The 24244-nt window shown below is 36.6% G+C and overlaps 1 protein-coding gene across 5 annotated transcripts in view; it reads right to left on the bottom strand.

Moving 5' to 3' along the window:
• DCC (DCC netrin 1 receptor) overlaps window positions 1-24244 on the bottom strand; it is a 1201233-nt gene that overhangs the window by 452768 nt on the left and 724221 nt on the right. For all 5 annotated transcript variants that reach the window (XM_024235927.3, XM_054537946.2, XM_063716903.1 and 2 more), the window contains exons 6-7: window positions 17564-17718; window positions 14848-14968 (exon numbers count right to left, since the gene is read on the bottom strand). In XM_024235927.3, coding sequence (XP_024091695.3) covers window positions 14848-14968; window positions 17564-17718 — 276 coding nt within the window. The remainder of the gene's footprint in view (window positions 1-14847; window positions 14969-17563; window positions 17719-24244) is intronic.

Raw genomic sequence — 24244 nt, 5'->3', positions numbered from 1 at the left:
TCTAATCTGTGTCTGCCACAGACAGAGGAAATAAAGAGGGGAGAGGGGGAAAAAAGTGATAGTTTTTACCTTCTGATATTTAAGGGTTAATCAAATCAATATATTCCAGTCCTGGCAGCTCAGTGCCAGTGCTTAGTGGTTATCTTATGTTAATGCATAACCGTTTAACTCATTATTCCAAGATGGCAGTGCAATGAGTTCCTTTCTCAAAGCTGGGTAAAATATGTCCAGCAAGGAAGAATCATCTCATCAGTAGGAGAATGACTCACTTATACCCTATCAAGGAACTAAAGATGCATGATAAGACCCTGTCACACTCTCCCTTAAGCTTTTCATTACCATCAGCAATGCCAATAACTTACAGAATTCCCAGTCAGCATCAAAAGCTCCTTTTCAATTCAAATGCAAACTGCTAACCATTTCCCTTTTCCATATAATTCTTTGAATTCATCATTCTCTCCATGAGCAGAGTTGCCACTCAGTTTAGGTCATAATTATTTCCCTCTGGAGATACTACAAAATGTTCTGCATTCATCTGTCCTCCTGCTCTGATCTCTCTAACACACAAAGCAAAATATGCTTTTCAGTAAGCCTATTAGTTTTGCCTATTTTGATTATAAATTTCTCAATTACATGTTTTGAAGTCTTTGGGATATTTACTTCCCTTGCTTCATCTTTTACAATATCATAGTTTATACCTGGCATTATCAATTAATCAGTAAAACAAAGTATTTGCCTTTTAGGCTTCCTAATGAGTCATTGAGAGTCTGTCATTGTCAGGCCCTTTACTCATGCTGGAAATACAAAGATGATCAAGACATGGGCCTTCAAAGGACTCACAATCCAGGCTCTTTCTGTAGAGATGGACTTAAGTCATTCTTCCTCTTTCTTAAGTGATGGCTTTACCATCCATTCAGTTAAGTCAAGAATTTAGGAATCAGCCCCAATTCCTAATCCATCTGTACATATTCATCGCAATCCCCAAGTTGTCAGGACCTTCTAATACATTAACTCACTCTTCTTGCACAGTTGCGGTCAATGCCCTCATTCTCTCTTGCTTAGCCTACTGATGATACAGCTTTCCAACTAGTTTCAATATTTCTAGTCCCTCTTTCTACCACTGCCAACTCACACAGCTTCCAAAGTTATCTTTAAAAAACAGAAATAGAAGCAAGCCTATCTTTTACATTTAGCCATCTCTATCCCACATAGTCTAGACAAAAAGTCCAATTTTCTTTGTATATTCTAAAAGATACTCTGTGATCCAGCCCCTGCATATCTCTACAGCCTTACAGAACCACACATAATTCACTGAATACATATTTTTGCTTCTGCTCTATTCTCCCATGTGTTGTGTGTAATGTTTCTTCTACCAGCCATTTCTTTGCCCTTCTTGGCAGCTTGGCCAAACCACATCCCTACTTCAAAGTCCATTTCAGCTGAGATGTCACATCTTCAGCAATGAATTCCTCTTCCCATTGAAAGAGTTGTTTAAGTTCTCCTTTGTGCTATCCCCTTTTTCTTACCCCTATAGCTTGCACTTATATACTCCTGGGATTCAAAATAAATTTGTTCTATGCCAAACTTCCCTGTTAGACTAAGAGCTTAAGCATCCACTTAACACCTGCATTCAGAAAGTAGAAATAACTTTTTCTAGGATGTTTCATGTGAAAAGTAGCTACATCATTAGTATGAGGTTTTAGTGTTGTTATTTTTCTTGATCTAGAAAAGCAAAAAGATATTTACCATTTTTATCAGTTGAATTTCCCCAAGGGTCATCTGTTTCTATATAAGCAAGCATATTAAAGAAGATCTAAAATATTTTATCAAAATTGGGCTCAAAGCCTCACATTAAATAATGAGAAGTAAGGCTCAAGTATAACAAGAAAGCAGGTGGTCTACATGTCAAAAATTGGACATGGAATCTATGAGATCAAAAGACTTATGTATGGGCTACCAATTCTCTTCTCCATTCCTTTTTCCATTTATGAAATCAAGAAGACAAGGCAAGGGAGGAATATGAAATAAGCTACATAGTACTTTTATTCCCCTTTCCTTACAACTAAATGCCATACTGTTAGGAGAAAATCACTTAGAGAAAGAATCAGTCTTCCTTGTTAAAAACAGTTTGTTCTGCTTTGGTACATTTTCATACACATACACTCAGTTGTTCTGATTAGCAGGTAGGTCAATTTAAATAGGAACTGGACCTGAAGAATATCAAGAAATATGGGAAACTGGCTTTTCTACTGGACTTTTCTTGCTTTATAATGATGTGTGATTTAATTTGAGGATGGGGCATTTTAATTTCAAGTGAATTTTCTTACATTCATCATAGACGATCATCTAGATGAAAAAATATATTTTGTCAATGTTTCAGGGAAAGTTAGGGTCACCTATAGATTGTTGGTATATATTTGTCAACACAAAATAACAAAGACAGCTGTGCATTGCATATACTATTTAGGATAATTAATTATTGTTTGATGGAACTACATTATAAGCTAAAGAACTCTGAATAGATACTTTAAATAAAAAGATATTATTTCTCTTTTTTTTAACCTAGATTGTAACCTAGAGCTTTTCACTTAAACAAAATAGAACAATAAGTAAAGGAGCTTTTCAATACAATAGAAGCTTTGTCATTCTGTGTGGAAAATGACACTACCATCCTCGTAAGATAGGGTCAAAACCAAAAAATAGTAAGTCAGGCACTGGCTGTGTTATGTTTGAGGAGTATTAACACTGACTTTAAAGACTTAACGTTTCTTTGAATTGCATCTAACATCTCTAATTTATGATTCTTTGTTAAAAAATCAATATCTAGGTAAAATTTATTTATTTATTTACTTACTTGCTTATGAGACAGGGTCTTGCTCTGTTGCCCAGGCTGGAGTGCAGTGGCCCCATCACATTTCACTGCAGTCTCAAACTTCTGGGATCAAGTGCTCCTCCCATCTCAATCTCCCAAGTAGCTGGGACTGCAGGTGCCTATCATAACACTCTAATTTGTGATTCTTTATATATTTCTGGGTATTCGATAAATATTGAATAACGAATATAACATTGCAAATCGCTACGCTTTAATTGCATTTGATAATTAAGATTAGTTATATCAAATTTATTCTTTGTTAAACTATGGATTTCTGGATAGCAAGAATTATGTGATATCTGCCTTTAAGACTCAGGATGGTTCACACATTTAACCCATGCTTAGCAATGGGCTCTAGCATATTGGAAAGTTGAACAGAGATCATTTGAGTGGCAGAATCCTAGACTTTAAAAATTAATTTCCAGCGTTTAACCTTTATTAGTAATTCTAAAACTAGTCTGACTAGACTCAAATAAATCTGAAATATCACCCATTTATCTGAGAAGCTTCCATGTGTGGACAAAGCCTGGGTAGACAGACCCATTATAACATACTGGCTGAGAAAGTAGGCTGAAAAGTCAGACGTTTTGCTAGCTGTGTGATCTTGGACAAGTTAGTTAACTTTTCTGTGCAGCAGTTTCCCTACTCACAAAGTAAGAGAAAAATAACCATGGGAGAGTCCACTGACAAGAACTGCTCATCATGACCTGGGTTCTCTAAGATGCACCAAGTTATAAGGTCAGACAGGACCATCATCAGTTCATGGGATGAATTACATTTGGCATCAGGGAAAAACGGGACCAGAGGACATAATAGGAGGGTCCCAGACCTCCATGTTTTCAATCACTATTGTACAACTACCTTCCCCTTTAACTCAGGGCAGGTGGGCAGCTTGGTCTGTGGGTATGTGGGTACACCCCAAATTGGATGGCTGCTACACTGCAGCTCAGTGAGGGATAGCCCCGAAAGAAAGTGGTAAAGAGAACCTTTCCCAAGGTAGAACGTTGAGTATACCACACCACCTACTTTATATGAAAATATAAATGGCTCAAGGTAGGACTATATATATGTACATATGAACAAGGTCAAATAGCTTGGCTGATTGGCCAGTGATGGAAAGATCAGGAGCAAAAAGGTTTGGGGAAAAGGCATGTGGATAGGCCCACAGGAGTGAACACCAAGTTAAAAAAAAATCTTTGAATCCCCTGTAAACACCAGACTGTATAATTGATGGAAGAGTCACTAAGCAATTACGTAGATGGAACAATTCAGCCAGTTGACATCAGCCAGCCTCCAATGGTAGCATAAAGGTGCACAAATGATGAGGCTACAGAGGCAGGAATGGAACCTATGCATTGCTCACTGGCATGGGCTCTAATCCTACATGGTTTCTGCTACTCACCAGAAGCTGCCACCACTGCTGTATGCCCAATCTCCTAGCAACAGAGACACATGCTGAGCTCCCAACAAATCACTTTTCCTTAAGAAAACCAACTAGTCTCTGGGTGACATATTTACTTGGACGATTTCTCCTCTGGAAAGGTTAGAAATTCATCTTGACTGAAATAAACACATATTTTGGAAATGGGTTGCTTTTCCTATTCTCAGGGCTTCTACCTGCACCACCGTCTCAGAGCTCACAAAGTATTTGAGACCAACATGGAATCCCTCATTATACTGAAAAGAATCAAATAACTTACTCTATAAAAAAAGAGGTATAGGCATAAATGTATTGCCACGGGATCTGCTAATCCTATCACATATCAACAACAGCTGCTGACTTGATACAGCCAAAGTAAAGCCTTCAGAGGTGGAATTAAGGAGCCAGGCTAGAGATCATACCCTAAGCAAAAGGGATACCTTCTTCTAGGGTCTAGTATATGTCTAGATCAATGGCCAGTATATGGTACCATGTCCTCAATAGGTAGATTAAACAAACACAAGAGATTAAAGTAGGCATGGAACTGCTTACCATGACTCCCAGTGACCTATCTGGAGAATCTGTGTTTACCATACCTATGACTCTAGGCTTGTAGACTTAGAAGTCCTAATTCACAAAGGAGGAATGCTTCTATCATTGAAATTTGAGCTATTGCTGCTGCCTTGTTGTATCACACATCTTGTGCCAAAAGGCACATCTTGTGCAAGGCAGGATACTATCCTGGCAAAATAATTACCCAGGTCATTAAGAGGAGTTGGGAAAGAAGGAAAATATGATTGGCATTCTGATGATCTACTGAAATATCTCTTGATACTCCCTTCCCCAATTTTGATGATGTATTAGCTAGTACACTATATATGACCAGTAAAGGGACAGGAGTTTGGGTAAGCCACAGAAACTAGCAGAGATGCTAGCTGAGGGTAAAAGGAATTTACAGTGGGTAGCAGGAGGGAAATAGTACCAATTGCAGTTGGTACTATTGAGAACAGTTGCAGTTGCACTGGTGGGGGTTATAGTTCATCTCATTAACCTTCTTCTTTTCCCCAGGAAATAAGACTTCTCTAATCAAAAGGAATATGTATCTCTTTCTGTGTATACATATACGCACAGCATCTACATACTATATAATCTATATGTATGTATGTTTTGTGTGCACTCACACATCTTTCATCAAATGGTGATATACAGGTGAAAGATAAAAATATAACAAGTTCAAAGCCAAAATCATTTGGATTCAATATAAAAACCAGCATTCTTCTCTTCCGCTTTTTCTACTATAGAGAGCTAAAAAAAAAAAAAAAGATATGGGATAACACTCTTTGTTATATTTACCACTGAAGTATGATGTGATCAATATTTATGAATCTATCAAGTTTTCCATATTGTATGGATTTATAGTTATCACTGGTCTCAGTACATTCATATTACTGCAGAATTCATTTCTAATTTCAAAGTCTGCCACACAGCCATATCCTCTTGATTAGCACTGAGCTGGCTTCCTACCTGAAGTACATGCTAAATGAAGGACAAGGTGAATGACAAGCCTTTATTTGCTGAGAAACCTCTGCCTACATAAAACTGGCATGAGCAAGTCATTATTAAACTGATACTGCAAACCGTTCTGCAAATCTTTCCACTAGCAGTCATTTTGAAAAAGGACTTTTCCCTTAACCTTGTCCACTAGGCTAAAAACCTAAATTTTGAACGGACATTGTCATTAAAATATGTCTTTACTATTATTTTCTTGTAGGGTAGAAAAATATGCTAGAAGAAAGCTATCATTTTATCCATCCCAATAAATGCCTGCTGTTTTTCTTGAGACTAAACAAAACCAACAAAAGACTTCATAATAGCTAACATTTGTGTGGCAATTTACAGCCCACAAATCCCTTTTACATACATTTATTGCACTAAATCTTTGAGACAATTATCTACTGAATTTTACAGCTGAAGAAATAGAGACTTGGAAAGGTTAGGCGATATTGCCTAAGAATCTCTTCATAAATAAACACTATATTCCAATACATTTTTAAATCTCTACAAGTAAACTGGATAAGAGTGTAGAAATGAGATGTGGACACATCTCATACACTAGGTGAGTATTATATGGTCAAAGATCAAATAACTGCTTTATGCCAAACTTAGATTATCAATGAATCACTCAGGGAAAATGTTAGCCTGGGTGTCAACATTTCTCTAATGGGAGGGAGACTTTGAAGTAGAAAATAAAAAAAAATACATTACTATTCTCTTATTTTTAACTTCATAAGCAAAAATAATTTTACAATTTATTGAATAAATGTATGGTCAGATACGCTGAAGTTAACACAGCCACTTTGAAAAAACTTGGCTCTGTATCTTCTTAGCTACAATTAATTACCAAGGCTTATAAAGGAAAACGTTCTAGGGAAGCTTATGAGCTATAATATCACTGCAATATGTTTCGAAAATATTAAGTTGCACTTTTATGCATTTGGACCAATGATGGAACTTTAAAGAGGAATTTTGTAGTGTTAACGAGCATCTCTGTTTGTGTGAGGAAACTATAAGGACCCATTTACCTGCTTGGGTCCATCAACATTGTAGTATGACACATGGAATTGGCTCTTCTAGATTAGTTACAGAACTCCAGGAAAAATTTGATCCTACACTAAACACAATTAAGCATTTAAATCATAGTAACTTTTCTCATACTAAGAGACAAAATTTAACTTAATTCTCCATCAGTAGTTAATATCAAAGTAAGAAGTACAGCTCTTTAGATTCAATCTCTCGTACGTAGTTGTTTAGGTGCTATTACACTGAAAAAGTAAATTCTAATAGATCTTAATAATTGAACTAATTATTCAATGTTCATTGCTTCACACTGAATCTCAGTGAAGTTAGTATGTCAGAATCAACATGTAGTAGGAAACACTATAATTATAATGTAATTATATTATAACATATATACAATTTTCTTAGTATATTCCTTTTCTCCATTTGGATTTCTAGGTATTCTTCTTATATTGATAAGGAACAACTCATGAAAACAGATATAAAATACTTCTCGTTTTATGTCTTGATGTTCATGATTGACTCTTGTGAATTCCAAGCTATATGATATACTAACTTAATCAAATGTTTAAAATTCAACATCATTTGTAATCAGTAACCTTTTCCAGGGGAGGACAGATAATTGAAAATGCTTCTCATTTTTCTAAATGTCTAACCCATATATTTCCCCTACTACAGTGGAACTATTTTTTTTAACCAATGTTAGAGGGAAAAAATAAAACCAGCATTTTTTAATTTTTATTATTTATTATTATTATTATTATTATTATTTGAGACAGAGTCTCGCTCTGTCACCCAGGCTGGAGTGCAGTGGCGCTATCTCGGCTCACTGCAAGCTCCGCCTCCCGGGTTTCACGCCATTCTCCTGCCTCAGCCTCCCGAGTAGCTGGGACTATAGGCACCCGCCACAACGCCCGGCTAATTTTTTGTATTTTTAGTAGAGATGAGGTTTCACCGTGTTAGCCAAGATGGTCTCGATCTCCTGACCTCGTGATCTGCCTGCCTCGGCCTCCCAAAGTGCTGGGATTACAGGCCTGAGCCACCGCGCCCGGCCTATTTTTATTTTTTTAATTTTTCTTCCTCTTCCAATAAAAATGTGATTATTTTTTAAAGTGGGAAACTTATCTTTTTCTATTTTCAATTTACTTTCCCCAATAGCAGATAGTAGGCCTACAAAAATATTTGACAAATGGATAAAAGAAACCATGCTTACTTAAAAGTAGGCGTATATCTTAGATGAAGGACGATCAAATGTGCAGATTACATGTATTGAGTAGTTACTATGTGGTAGATGTGATATGTGTCTTGCTTACATTATTCTGATTTAATTCTCCCATCAAACTGACGGCATAGATAGTACTATCCACATTTTGCAGGATATAATATTAAGGCTTAGAGTTAAGTGTCTGTCCTAATGTCACATAGCTAATATATGATAGAGCTGTGATTTGTACTTTAATTGACTCCAAAGTCTATGCTCTGTCTACTCCACCACACAGCCAAATATGCAATGTTAACATGAGACATAGACTCTATATCTTGCCCAAGCAAACCTACATTTTGGGAAATATCTATAATAGCATTTATTCTTGGTATGATTATATGGATTTTTCCCACAGCCATTTTGTACATGGTGGAATATAATGAATACATTATTTCTTCCCATGGCAACTTTATTCTGTCTTCACTCATTTATGCCACTATATTAAACACATCCCAGACTACGTATGCCCCTATCGTAGGTGCATTCCCAGTTCCACGGCCCTCCACTTCCCTGCTTAGCAGTCAGGTACTTCTAACAACATTCCACTGCAGACACTGTCAGAAAACGGAATGCCACGCAACAGCTAGAACCAGGATAAGAAACTCAGAGATACCTAATATCTTAAATTCATCTTACTATTTGTTCCTGCCTTGCTCCCCATCTCCCGCTCCCCAGCTCCAGATAATTGCTAACTTCTTCACTCAGCTACCAAATAGTGTCCTTAATTTAATTACTACCTACCTGCACTACAGTTTACTGGATGGTGACATGGGAGTAATTAATTAATCACCATCCAGTATGCCAATGGGATCCTAACTTATTGCTTACCTGTTTGCAACCCTGGCTACTGAAACTCCTTATTCTTGTAACACCTAACACATTGACTCTTTTTTTTCTTTCTTGAGAAGGAGTCTCTCTCTGCTGCCCAGGCAGGAATGCAGTAGCTTGATCTCAGCTCACTGTAATCTCTGCCTTCCGGGTTCAACTGATTCTCCTGCCTCAGCCTCCCAAGTAGCTGGGATTACAGGCATGGGTCACCATGCCCAATTAATTTTATATTTGTATTTTTAGTAGAGGTGGGGTTTCGCCATGTTGGCCAGGTTGGTCTCAAACTCCTGACCTCGGGTGATCTGCCCACCTCGTCCTCCCAAGGTGCTGGGATTACAGGCATGAGCCACTGCACCCGTTCCTAACACATTGACTCTTAACACATTTTTTGCTAGACTATTCACTGAATAGTATACTTGCAGCAATAATATCTTATTTAGAAAGGAGACTTCTTAGCCAACATCCTGCCCTCCCCTTCAAAAATTAATTAAAACAAACAACAATAAAACTCTGTCCCCAGATCTAAGGAGAGATTAATAGACAATACACATCATATAAATCAACTAAACTGAATTAACTTGCCATCACCACTGCTTACATAATATGGCTCCATATTTTTAATGTAATATATGCAAAGTCTCATGTATGCAGGCAGACATCCTCTATTTGTGCATGTGTTCTATAGAGACAGACAGAAAATAAATAATTGCATAGATAGCACTGTGTGTATGGCATTATGTTACTTATGTACAATTATTGATAGAACCTCCTATAGTATAACGATTTTTAAAAACACCATTGATCTTCTTGATTTTTATCTTGATCTTTATCTAGAGGAAACCATGTATATATTTCACATTTGAAAATGCATACATTTCAAGTATTTTTCCCTAGCATTTTCTGGAGAGAAAAACAAGTCATTCACTCAATTTAATTTAGCAGATTATGTTCATTTTATTTCCTAAGTCACTAACTGCTAAAGAGGGAATAGGTAACTATATATAAAAGACTATGTTGAAACTTCATTAGACTTATGTAAATACCCGACAACTACAGACACTGGCTCAAATAGGTCATTGTCTGTACTTCAGCAAGAAGCAGATTGTTACGGTTGCCAAGAGTAACTCTCAGCCACAAGCCTGTGGACAGGCTAAAGCTGAACAGCTGGGTAATGCACGCCCTCAATGTAGTTCAGAATATATGATGACCGTTTATTGTCAAAACTTAAACAGAGAGGGCTATCATGGTCAGCCTCATTGCTTAATTTATAGCTGGCCTCTCTACCATCTGTGCACGCGGCCTGTGCTGCATCTCTGAGGAATTGGAGTGGCATTCTTTGAAGACCTGATTAAATAGCCAGGAAAAAGCAATCCATCATGTGTAAGGGAGAAATATAAGACAGTCACAACGGTGTCCTGTCACGCTTTCGGATTTTTATCTTCATTTTCTTTTACTTTCTTTTGAATCCAGTGCCAAATACAATAAACAACGACCAAGAGTGTAGATGCCACTAACAACACTCTACCATCTAGATGGAAAATAAATGAATTATCAAGATTTTCCTGGGCTCTAGTGAGGAGTTAAATGCCATTTCTGCTCAGGGGAGCCTTGATAGTTTATGGTCACAAAGACCTAAACAAATCAGGTCCCAAGTGGAATGCAAGATACCATGAATTAAAGGCTACCTGTAGAGTTCCTGGGATAAGTGAAATTGAACATCTATAATGGGTTGACTGAATAAGCTCAACTATTGGAAATTAGAAGGAAATAGCTTTTTATTTTTCTGCTGTCATCCATCTTCAAACACACACTGTCAGCTCTGTCTTCCCAACCCTGATTGTAACTTGGGTCTATCCTCTGGCCCTGGGGTGAGGTAAGTATTTAAAAAGCCTTACTGGCCGGGTGCAGTGGCTCATGTCTGTAATCCCAGCAGTTTGTGAGGCCGAGGCGGGTGGATCACCTGAGGTCAGGAGTTCGAGACCAGGCTGGCTAACCTGGTGAAACCCTGTCTCTATTAAAAAATACAGAAAAGAAGAAAAATTAGCTAGGCTTGGTGGTGGACGCCTGTAATCCCAGCTACTCGAGAGGCTGAGATAGGAGAATCACTTGAACCTGGGAGGCGGAGGTTGCAGTGAGCCGGGATTGTGCCATTGCACTCCAGCCTGGGAGACAGAGTGAGACGCTGTCTCACAAAAAAAAAAAAAAAAAAAAAAAAGCTTTATCTTCAGGTATTCAAAAACAAAACAAACAGAACCCCACACAATAACCCCCCACCCCCACCCCACAACACACAAACACCTCAATGAGATCTAAATTAAAACAGTCAAATAATTTAAAATTTCTTTCCATCTCTCGAAGCAGGCGTAGATTGTAAATAGGGAAGGGGGCAGTAGGACTGCCTGTCATCTGTGTTCTGGTCTCTCAGTTCGCTTCTCCCTTCTATTTAGGGCTTCCTCAGGGTCAGAGAGGGGAGGATGGATTTGGAATAAAGAGACAAAACTCAGCTTGTTTTACTCAGCTTTACCCAGCTTGTCCTTTCAAAAGTCCATACTCATGGAAGGTTTCTGCAAGCTTCTTCTTCTTTTTTTTTTTTTTTTTTTTTTTTTTGTGGAGCAGTTCTGTGAGTTCTTCAGAAAATCCCCACCTTAGAAATGCAGTCACTGGACCCCTGCTGGAGTTGGCAAAGCACTCTCTGGCTGACCTGCACCACTCTCCTAGCTCAGCTCCATCCAGGCGGCATCACTCTAGTGTCTTGGTTGGCACAGCCTCAGCAGACAGGACCTCGTGGGAAAAGTCCTTTCAAGAAACCTTCAGCCTTACCTTCTTCAAGTGGAACTGACACCCTTGTTCTTCTCAAGGGTGGAAATAGAGCTTCTTCTCAATGTTGTCCTCTGCTTTCTCTTCCCCGCATTGTGGACAGCTCCAGGTGGTTTCCAGCCAGTGTGGTGACGAAAGCAACTCCATCTTGGAAGCTAATCCACCATGTTTGTTGGCTTCTGATTAACCCCTCTTCTGGCAAGGCCTCTAAGATTTCCTGTTTATCTATTGTTCCTTGTGTAACAGCAGGTACTTACCATAAATCCTGCCATTAGGTCAGAAAACTTTGGTGTTACTGTACTTCCATCATCTCACACTTCCCTTCGAAACCACTTCTCCCCTATGGTATATAAGCCCTGGGTCTGGGGGCTAGTGGCATCCCCATGCCACCATGTTGTCTCAGCACTGCTAGAGACACAGATATGGCTCCTGTTCATAAGTCCCTATTAAGTATTTCTAAGAAACTAGATTTGTCAGCCTCTTTCTTTGGTCTCTCAGCTTCCTCAGACACTGGGGGCAGGTTTGTATAGACCATGAAACAGCAGAATAAAGTTGCCCATTTCCCATTTTTTCAATCAGTCTCCAGCAACACACACACACACACACACACACACACACACACTCTGTCTAAAAGGTTTTCTTGGAGTCTGTATAATTTGGCTTGTACAGGAGAGAAAATACCATGACAACCTCTCATCCTATGAATTCTAGCACTTCAAAGAATCTTCCTTCCTTGTGAGCAGGTGCAGGGATGCTCACTGGACTTCTTTGGTCAGTGCCAAGTGCTAGGAGGATACATCTTACACCTCCTTTAGAAACACGAAGTCACTTATCTTGCATTGTCATCAGCTTTATGGCCTTAGCTGAAAAATCAAACTCACCTACAATTCCCCTGTTCTGTGACTTGCATAGCAGCCAGTATCAGCTTAAAGGCACCCATACTTTTATTACTAATGATATGGTACAGTTTTTAAAGTGTGGCTCACATTAGAGACCCTGATTTTAAAGGTTCCTTTTTTCCTACTTATCCATTACTAGTTCAGCAGAAAATAATATACTTAGTCACACCAATGAAGTTACACTGACACTTAAGCGCATCAAATGGAGGGAAAAGAAGTCCGTCAGAGAAACTGGCGTTCTCGAGTAAGAGTTAATTGCCCCTTTTAATTCCTACATAGTTCCTTTAGCTTCTTTACTTATCTGGCATTGTTGTTCTATAGTTATTTTATTTTTATTTCAATCACGGAAAAAGGAGAAAGTCATCTTTGTGAGCATTGCTATGAATCTTCAGATAACTGGCTGGGGTACATAAAATATAAGGACTTAATAGGCACATTTTAAATGATAAAAGCCAAAGAAAGACTATGTCATATGTTTTTCCTACTTTCTATTAAACTTACTTCAGGAAAAGATTAACACAAAAGTGAGCCATGTCAAAAGGAAGAAAATTGGTCCAAAAGAGTTGAAATGTATGTAACATGATAGATAACTCTTTATGGGAGATATTAACGTTTTGAAGCATTTGGATCTGTAAAAACAACTGTCTTGTCCCTGTTTTAAACTTCTTTAGTGTTAATCATTTCAGAGCAGCAGGATGGTTCTTTTGTTTTTATTTTTGTCTCTCAAGAAACTGTGTTGTTATAGAGCTGTTACATGACAGGTCTAATATCAATTTATTCTAGTTTTTGTTTTGTTTTTTTGTGACAGAGTCTTGCTCTGTTGCCCAGGTTGTAGTGCAGTAGTGTGATCATAGCTCACTGCAGCCTCAACACCCTGGGCTCAAATGATTGTCCTGCTTCAGCCTCCCAAGTAGCTGGACTACAGGTGGCTGCCTGTTTTTAAATATATTTTTTTTTTATTTTCAGTAGAGACAAAGTCTTGCCATGTTGTCCAGATTGATCTCAAATTCCTGGTCTCAAGCCATCCTCACTCCTTGGCCTCCCAAAAAGGTGGAATTACAGGCATGAGCCACTGTGCCTGGACTTATTCTAGAATTCTATAATTCAGCAATATATTAAACTTCCAAAAGACTATAAAACAAAATGGCATTTTTTGCAACTATAATTAAAAAGAGTAATTTTTCAAGATCTATTTGATAGGTCTGAATCTGTGTCCCCACCAAAATCTCATGTCTAATTGTAATCCCCAGTGTTGGAGGTGGGGCCTGGTCTGGGGTGATTAGATCACAGGGGCAGATTTCCCTATGGTACTGTTCTCCTGATAGTGAGTGAGTTCTTATGAGATCTGGTTGTTTAAAAGTGTGTAGCACTTCCCCCTCTTTCTCTCTTTCTCTTGCACCAGCCACATAAGATGCGCTTGCTTCCCCTTCGCCTTCTGCCATGATCTCAAGTTTCCTGAGGCCTCCTCAGAAGCCCAGCAGATGGCCAGCATCATGCTTCCTATGCAGCCTGTGGAACCATGAGCCAATTAAACCTCTTTTCTTTATAAATTACCCAGTCTCAGATATTTCTCTACAGCAGTAGGAGAACAGACTAATACACTAATTAAAAGAAGAGAAAGATGGCCTTACTTTCAAGTGGTTATATCTATTTTTCTGCCAACTTCCATTGATTCAAGATTACATATAAGAAAATATGTATAGTCCTTATGTATATATATTTATAGATATGTGTGTATGTATATATGCACATATATAACTAAAATATACACCTAACATATATGCAAGGTATATATTGTATCTTTTATATTTAAATGGAATGCTGGGAAGAAAGGCAGGGCACAAAAGAAGGAGAAGGTAATAATTTAGTGGTTATTGCCTTGAAAAGAAGAGGCCCTATTATTCATGATGACTGTATCTCATTGGAGATTTTATATATACATACACATACACACACACACACACACATACACACACATATATATACACATGTACACACACAATTTTCTAGAAGGAAAATGTCATCAGTACACAAGTATGTACCTTAATTAACTAAATAATTTCATATTGCCATATTGCCTTTGAAGGGTAGGAAAAACAATGTGGATTTTACAAACAGACTATGAATAATTTTCATTCCAGGTACCAAAGCAAAGTTCCCATCGTCTTACCAGGCTTAGGGACAATGAGCTGTGCACTGGTCTGGGCATTTCCAGCCTCATTTTCAGCCACACATTGATAAAAACCTTCATCTGACTTCACCACCCCAAGTATCCGTAAGTTGCTTCCTCCCTAGGGAAAAGAAAAAGCAGGTAAAATATTTTAGAAAGCAAAAAAACTCAAGGTGACAAAATGAACTTAGAAGAGACCAAAGTTTAATAAAACACCACAGAAGAAACAAGAGGAGAGGCCATGAGGGGTCTCAGCCTCGCAGATGTGTCCTATGCTACCTGGGAAATGTCATACATTCCCAATTTTCTTTTCTGAATTCACAGGCATCAGTTTAACCTAGATCGGCATTAAATAATATGCTGACAAAAATACGCATCATCCTCAATACCTAAATGAGCAGTAAACAGAAAAGTATTTTATTAATTATAGAAGAAACAAAGATTAGCGTGGAAAGAAATCTCATTCTTTTACTCGTTATTGAAGGAAGTTCAGGTTTAGTAGCTGCTCAGGAAAAAAAAGAAAGGCTATAAATACTGATATTTGTGAATTCTAAAGGACAAGAAATCAAAGTTGGATATTTTCTGGAAGTGTTTGCCCAGAAAAATATCTAAAAATTCTTTAAATATTGTAATGGCTTTGACATATAACCTTTTGGGGTTTGGAGAGGGGAGTATGGTGAATATTTTATACCCATGTGGTTCTTGTTGTATGGCTGAAATGTTTCACCTTTATAGATTAAATACAGCATCATTAACTCCTTTTATTTAGAAATTGAGCCACCATCTTTTTCAAGGATGGATGATAAAACGATCTAGAGATAGCATTTAATTCTACTAACTCAATTTATCTTCGATATTAGTGTAAGAATTAGTTAAGTAAGTGAAACGTGTTAAATCACCTCCCTTGAAGTCATTAAGAGATAAATATTACCTCATGGGGAATTCTTAATTGTTTTTAGTGCCTTGTAGTCAATTCCTAGCTGATGTAAAATTCTTTGATAAAGCTGACTAACTTCTAATTAAGAATTTTCATATAACTTACTATTTGTGCTCAATGTTAAGTGTGTGACAGAAAATGGCTCTCAAATTTCTGGAGCTGTTGAGGAAATATTTTTAAGCACAATTTAATGCAAATAGGGCAATACCTTACATTTTCTTTCACCTATGAAAGAAGAATTTAAATAGGTTGACTGTAATGAGTCATGCTGGGAGAAAGATTATATTCAAAATGTAGAAAAAAATAAATGTTGCCTTTTACAATGTGTCCTTAAGGGCACTGAAAAATGTCCTTTAAGTGTAAGTAGCATATATTTTAGGCATATACAACACTTTTTAAGGTGCCCATTGGCAGATCATTTTTAATTCAGTGGTAGTGGAAATAACATCGCTTTTAAAGGAAATAATGGGTCACTGTGGCATTTAAAAGTTAAAATTTTATCTTTCTTACTCTATTTCTAACCAATTAAACAAATGCAACTAAAAGTGAGAAATAATAACTGGTGATAAAAGTGATAACATGTCCTTTATGGATGTATTCCTTAAGAAACTTTATAGTAGGCCAACATGCATGCACACAGATATTATCAAAGTTTCTGAAAGTCGACTGATTGCGGAAGAGGCACTTTGCAACAAAGTCCATTGTAATATGATGGAGAGAGCTTGTGTCTGGACTCATAGGATGACTATGCTCTAGTCTCATTCTGCCCAGGAGACCTGGCTAGATTACAGTTCTTTGAAAGTGTCATGTCTGCGTCTCAAACATAAGTAGGCCTAAAACCCTCTTCTTCAGCTGCAAGTTCTTTGCTATTTGAAAAGAACTTTATATCGCTCTCATATATTCATATACCTAAAATCAGAACCTCCAATGCTAACCTATACCTATAAGTGAGGTTTCATAGAGCATTTGCAAATGAGACAAGCTTTCTGCCAGTAACAGCAAAAGCTACAATAATGGAAGGTATTGAGCACTCCCTGTGTACTAGGGCAACAACTCAGTGACTACAGTACCATTATCCCTATTATCTCCCACAATAGGGATAGAAAATGAACTAAAACTTATAGTAAACTATAAAAGTTATTCCTCTTAGCTTCAGTTCATTCCAGTATGGGAAATTACAAAGCAATGTGTACTCTGGTTCTTCATGGCCTCTCTATCACTGAAGCCACCAATGCCACCAGCACCCACTGTCCTCATCACCACATCACCACTGCCTTTCTCAATGGCTCATGTAGGATAAGCTGGTCCTACAGGGCAGGGTAGGAAAAAAAAGCTGTCTGTATTACCAAGTGAAGACTTCCATAATCATAAGTATCATATCTTACAAAACTGTATTAAAATGAGTAAAAGTCAAAGAAGTAAGGGATCCTTGCCTTAAGTCTAGAACTAGGTTCTAAACTCTCTTTGATAAACGAGCAGTGAAACTGTGAAACTACTCAGAAATACTTAGGCTGTCTGTATTTCATTTATTTTTGTTTGTTTGTATGTTTTAAAGCTTGTCTGTAAAACCAGGGGGCTGAACTCTTTGATCACTCTTTTTCAGTTCAAATATTCTTATGTCTAGAAAATCATTTGCTTTATTTGAATAATTTTTTTAACACATCACAAAAAATCTCCAACAGGAACCTTTTTTTTTCAGGAAATAAAAACAAGTGAAAAAAATAGAAAATAGAAAACAATGAATGGGATTATAAAACAAATATGAAACAAAATAATTACCACTATCTGAAAATAATCACTAGGAATAACCACATCTCCATTCTTCATCCAATTCACAGTGGGCACAGGCTTTCCAGAGACTGTACATTCAAACTCAATATCCATGCTTTCATAGGCATAGAGGTTGGAAGGATGATTTAAAAACCATGGTGGAACTGCAAAGACAGAAAAAAAAAGTGAGTGAGTGGGTGGGGATGTGAACTTGCATGCTGCTGAGGTCTTCACTGAGTTTAAAACACTGCTCTGGGATAGAAAATATTTGTAATTCAAATCATTCCCTAAGCTCTTAGCTTATTATACAGGAAATATTATAAAACAAATCTTTTGTTCCCCCAAATGCAGTTAAACAGTTGCAGTTAATGGTGTTCTGCCACAAGGAAAGAAAAAAGGAAACACTTTTTGGAAAAAAAAAACATACATAATAAACATTCTGAATATCCATGTGTTATGTATCCAATTGACTTACACACTGAAAAGTACATAAGTCTTTGGAAACTATTCTGATGAAGTAAAGAAAGGGAAGCTGGTGGAACTGAGACAACCCAGAGCATAAGATAAGAAAGCTCAGTTGCCCTGTAATTCTAGAGTTTCATTAGGATTAATGTGATGGACTCATTTTCTGTTGAAACTGGCTATAGTGATAGGGAACTACACTATGCCTATATCATCTTTATTGTGGCCACATTCTTATTGTCTTAGCAATTATCTATTGTAGTGTATTACTATACTGTATTATTATTTTCACAGCATGGCATGTGATATACTAATTTAATTCCATTTCTTAATTATCATAACACTAGTTACTCTATGATAGAAATTTGCAGTTGAATGAAAATTACAAATATAACACATCTTTGCTAATGACTCAGCTCAGGCTTAGTCCCTCAAAACCTTGCCTAGGAGAAAGAAATTCTAAAAATTAATGTTTATTCTCTTCTGTGGGGAAACTTAGAGTGACGTCAGATTTAAATGTTATATTGACTGAGAAGCCAGATTAAATTCACAGTGAAGTAGCAGCCATGATCTGTTTCACATAGAAAATGAATATGTATTTTTAGTAGCCATTACCAAAGGTAGACTGTGTTTTTGTCATTTTTGTCATGCTCAATGAGTGATGAGTGCTAATTTTTTGCCTAAGTAGCTGCTGTATTTTGCTCTAACAGCCATCAGCAAAACTTTCTCCTGACACCAAAGTTAATGTCCAATCTTTGGTGGCCATTGCCTTCCAGAAAAATAAAAGAGCTGGTAAAAACTCTCAGGATTTAAGTCCTGATTTTTTCCTACTTAATGATCTCTCTCTTATTTCCCTGATTAGTAACTAAATAAAATTTGGACCTCTAAACAACTTGGCTAAAATTATTTATTAATTATTGATGATATTAGTATGAGGCTTGATTCCTTAGCCAAATTCACTGACAATAAACCAAAAGATATCAGAAATATTACTTGAATGCCTCTGAGCAGATATATTAGTTGAATATATGGAAACAGTTCCATTCTGCTGTCTGTTTTTCCAAAGACTTTGGTCAAGGATTCATTTACTACCCAATGCCCAACATTTATTGAGAGCTGACAATGCACAATTTATTATCCTAAGCCCTTTATATTTGTTATTCTCACTCCTACTACCTGAAGCAGGTTCTATTATCCCCACTTTACAAATGGAGAGATTGAAGTACAAGGTGTTTAAACAACTTTCCCCAAATTACACATCTTGTAAATTATGAAGCCAGACAGTCTGATTCCCTGCCTATGTACTAAACTGATTTGCTATAATTGTCTCTTTTGCCACTTGAAAATTCTGGTAGAAAGATACTGCAATAATATTTCCAGAGCCTGAGAGATAATTGTGATAAGCAATTAGAGCCATTAAATAAAAACACCTTTCTAACCCTCCTTTCCCTTTATTATTTAAGTTCTTCTTTCCTGGTGCCATAAAATTTACCTGAATCTATCCATCCTTACTGTTTCTGAAATCATTATGTCTACATTAGAGTTTTTCAAAATTTGGGTCACATCCATTAGAACTCGAAATCAATTGACTGGGTTGAGACTAAAATTTAAATATGTATGTTTACATATATATACAAACACAGAGAGAGAGAGAGAGAGAGAGAGAGTAGGAATAGAAAGGATTAGGAATATAGAAGGAGAAGAGAAAGGGAGAGAAGAGAACACCAAATTTATATTGAAGAAGAGAAAAGAGAAGTTTCAAGAGCCCAAATAATGGAGCCAGATTGGGCTGGGTTTAAATCTCAAGTCCTTCTCTCACTACGAGTGCCTCTGTTACTATCCTCATCTATAACCTTAAGGTAAGAATTGAGAATAATGACAGTTAATGTTTGTAAATAACAGTGCATAATTGCATGATAAATAAAATAAATGCAAAAATATATTAGAGTACATCACTGGTAGCAAACATAATCATTGCATGTAAGTATATATAAATACATAAATGTGGTATGTCTGTTTATGTGTATGTGTGTAGACTCTTGCTTTTTTTCAATTTTGTTATTTCCTTATTCTCCAATTAGAGTAGTTTTCTATATTCTCAATGTCAAAAATAGTGTGCTTTACATAATAGAATTTCTCCAAAAACAAATGATTAAGTGACTGCTGTTTTCTAACAGTTTCACGCAGATTCACTGTTTCTCCAACTTGGGGTTGTAGGACTCATTTTCCTGTTTATTATCTCTCAATGGAACTAAATAAAGCAAAGCTGATCACGTAGTGAATCCCTAAAACCTTCTCTTACATTGATTAATAAAATAGAGTGATTTCTGATTAACCAAGGGGAAAATAATCTGATTTAACCATATAATTACAGTTGTAATACTGTTAAGTACCACAGGGATGCCTCAACAATTATTTCCTGATTACAAATGTATATGTGAGTTCTAATCTATATTTTGCAATTTTCTCATATTTCTTAGGCTTCCAGCATTACACTGGACACCTTGTCTTCTCTGGCTGTCTTGATATCTTTATTTCTATTCAGATTCTCTAACTTTCACAGTATATCAGACAGCAGGCAAGGGAAAAAAAGATAACTTTTCTCACTTAAATGGGGAGTTGAAGTACCAAACAGCAATACTGTGAATCAGAAATGAGTCTAAGTCTAACCAGGTACTGTGGCTCAGCCACACTTTGGGAGGCAGAGATGGGCAGATCACTAAAGCCAGGAGTTCGAGACCAGCCTGGCCAATATAGCGAAACCCTGTCTCAACAACAACAACAACAACAAAAAACAAAAATAAGCCAGGTGTGGTGACACATGCCTGTAATCCCAGGTATTTGGGAGGCTGAGGCATGAGAATCGCTTGAATCTGGGAGGTAGAGTTTGCAGTGAGCCGATATTGTGCCACTGCACTCCAGCCTGGGTGACAGAGCAAGGCTCTGTCTTAAAAAAAAAAAAAAAAAAAATGAGTCTAAGTCTCATGTTTTCTGAAATATACTGTCTATTGGGCAGTGTTATCAGTCATCAGTGGACTATACCATAAAGACAAGGGCTAATGATTTTTCTCCATATCTCAATGCCTAGTACAATGCCTCATCCTTAGTACATGCTCAACAAAGGTTTGCTACTGATGCCAATAAAAAACTCAAGCAACAAAATGCATATTTTCATCCTTTGCTGTGGCAATATTGGTAGAAGATGAGTAGAAGTGCGGATAATGCCATGGAAATGATATATCTACAAAATAATATTATTTTCTTGTCATAAAAAAGTCAATGAATGATAAGAAAAAATAAAGAGTGAAGAATGAGGTATCATGACTATTTAGAGAAAATGATGGGTATTGATTATTTTAGAATACTTTTCAGAAATATTAAAGCATATCTTCCAAGTTCGCTGAGCAAAAGGAATTACTTTTGCTTACATAACATGGGAGAGGGTCTTAAAAAGGTCTAAACATACAGGCTTGGGTTGGATTAGGAATTAGGTTAAAGCTCTTCTGCCTTTCTTTTAAATAATACATGACCAAATTACTGCTTATTTCTTAAACTTATCATCCACACATGACTTACATATACCCCATGGCTCAATGAAACAAATGACCCTTTTCTAATTCTAAGTCTTTGTAAATTCTACTTTCTCATCCTGAAATGTTTACTGTTTCACTCTATAATATATACACTGATACAGTTTGGCTATGTCTCCACCCAAATCTCATCTTGAATTATAGTTCCCATAATCTTCACATGTCATGGGAGGGACCCAGGAGGAGGTAATTTAATCATGGAGACTGTTACCCTCATGCTGTTCTCATGATAGTGAGTGAGTTCTCACAAGATCTGATGGTTTTATAAGAGGCTTTCCCCCTTTGCCTCGGCACTTCTCCTTGCTGCCACCATGTGAAGAAAGACATGTTTGCTTCCCCTTCCACCATGACTGTAAGTTTCCTGAGGCCTCCCCAGCCATGCTGAACTGTGAGTCAATTAAACCTCTTTCCTTTATAAATTGCCCAGTCTCAGGTATGTATTTATCAGCAGCATGAGAATGGACGAATATAGACACCCTACCTATCCTTCATGAGGCTACTTCTCCAAGAAGGATGTCCTGATTTTTTCTTGAAAAATTTTCTTTCCTTTTGGAAACCCTGTGGTATTTATTTTAATTAATTTGTGGCATTTGACTTGGTTTCTTCTGCACTGTATTTATTTGTGCATGTGCTTTATCTTGACACTAGTATGTGACTTCTCAGTGGAAGTGGCTCTATCATGCTAACATGAAATCAGTATGTAACTGAATATGTTTTTGATGATTACACTATTCTGCAAGGCAGCAGACAAATAAAGTTTACCCAATTTTCCCTTCTTTTTTGATCTCTGTTTTTTTCTCAGTGATGATCAGACTAGGATCTAGGATCTATTTGTCCCATTTTAGGATTGCTTCCTAGAATTTAGGATCAAAGTATAATCATGTTATACTATTCACAGCTCTGGAGTCCTATATTCTCAACACAAATTGGTAAAGTCATCTCTAATTAAAGGGTAATGGGAAGTACCATTTTAAAAAATTATGAGAAAACTTTCATCATACCACTTGTGTTCTCAAAATGTTGTCAATGAGCTTTCAGTGTCCACACAATAAAGACCAAGCTTGTAACTTTATATTTAATAACTCAGAGGTTAAAAACTTCCCTGCTCAAATCTTATTTTTCTCATTCCTTTTCTGTAGAAATCATTTAATCTACTTAAACTAATTCTACTTGCTATTAAAACAGGATATAATAGTTAAAATGGCTCTTTAGGATGATTTAATATAATTGCTTTATTTTACAGATAGAAAAACTGACTAAAGAGTGAATATGATTCATCAATGGCCATGGATATATTTCTTCAGCATATTTCTGGCCATGGATTCCTATCTGGAATTGCATTCCTCAGATGCTATATGTTCTATTTATTCTCCAAGAAGCAACTCACATATCCCTTTTCCATAATGTTCCATGAAGCTGAAAGTAGCTTTCTTCTGCTTCTTGTAGTGGTCTATCTCTGTGGCCAATTTTTACACTACTTATTATATAAGTTATCTTTCACATATATCACTATTTACCAACCAGATTAAGATTTTTAAGATGGAGCCTGAAGTATATGTTTGTTTGTTTTTTAAATCCCTTTGCACATTATGCTTTCTCCCACTTCTGTGGAAGGACTCGTTTCACTATTTTAGGCTTTTTGGTTGGCAGCAATTTCCTAATGACTAATAAAAGTACCATGAATTTTTAAGTTTATCACATTGTTCCATTTATACAGTATTAGTCCATTTCAGAGAAAAGCTTAATACACATGTACAATGTTTCAAGAATTTCAGGCAAGATATTGATTTCAGTTGTACTTTCCTTCTCTGGAATAAAATAAAATCCATGGCCAGAGATAAATTGTCCATATTTCCATCAGATCTGGGTTTCCTAGGACCTTCGCAAGTACTTCTAGTATATACATAAAGAATTATTTTTATGTGGGGCTGAGACAAGGAATCCCAACCAAAACTAATAAGTGATAGAAATGTAGAAAAAATATAATTCTGTTTTTAAAAAGTGTTTATCATATTTAGAAATGTATAATACATAAGGGAGACTTCCAGACTGCAATTGTAAGAGTTGTACAGGCAAACCTTAAATTTGGGTAAAAGTTTTCTTTAAATTTATCTGTTTTTCTTTTTAAACGTTTCTATACCATGACTACTCATTTGAATTCTGTACAATGAAATTTCTTCTGTGATTAGAGCTCCAAACAAAGTCATCATCAACAGCTTAAATAGTATTATGGGTTTTATTTCACATAATAAATGCCCATAAGTATTTTCAGCAACACCCCATATTGGTGAAGACTTGCTTTTTTTTTTTTTTTTTTTTTTTTTACTTTTAGAAGTTATTTAGCTATTCTTTTCCAGTTACTTAGGTATGTAATAAATATCGGTCAATTTTAAAATATCACTGTAATATATATAGTATTCTCTGCATTATCTGAAGTTTGAAAACAGTATATTCCAAAGAATTGCCACAGCTGTTTGAAATGACAAGGAATGCATTTTTAAAACCATGCAGTTGGTTTAAATTAACAATAGGCAGCACAAACCATTCTGGTGACTGAACAATACGAACTGAATAAAAAACCAGATTGATGAGTAGATTTTATTAGAAGAAAAAAAAATAAGCATAATCTTTGAGTGGC

The sequence above is a fragment of the Pongo abelii genome, chromosome 17 (genome assembly GCF_028885655.2).
Source record: "Pongo abelii isolate AG06213 chromosome 17, NHGRI_mPonAbe1-v2.0_pri, whole genome shotgun sequence".
Taxonomy (NCBI): Eukaryota; Metazoa; Chordata; class Mammalia; order Primates; family Hominidae; genus Pongo; species Pongo abelii.
Note: the sequence above shows the minus strand (reverse complement) of the source record. Positions and strands in the feature narration are given on the sequence as shown.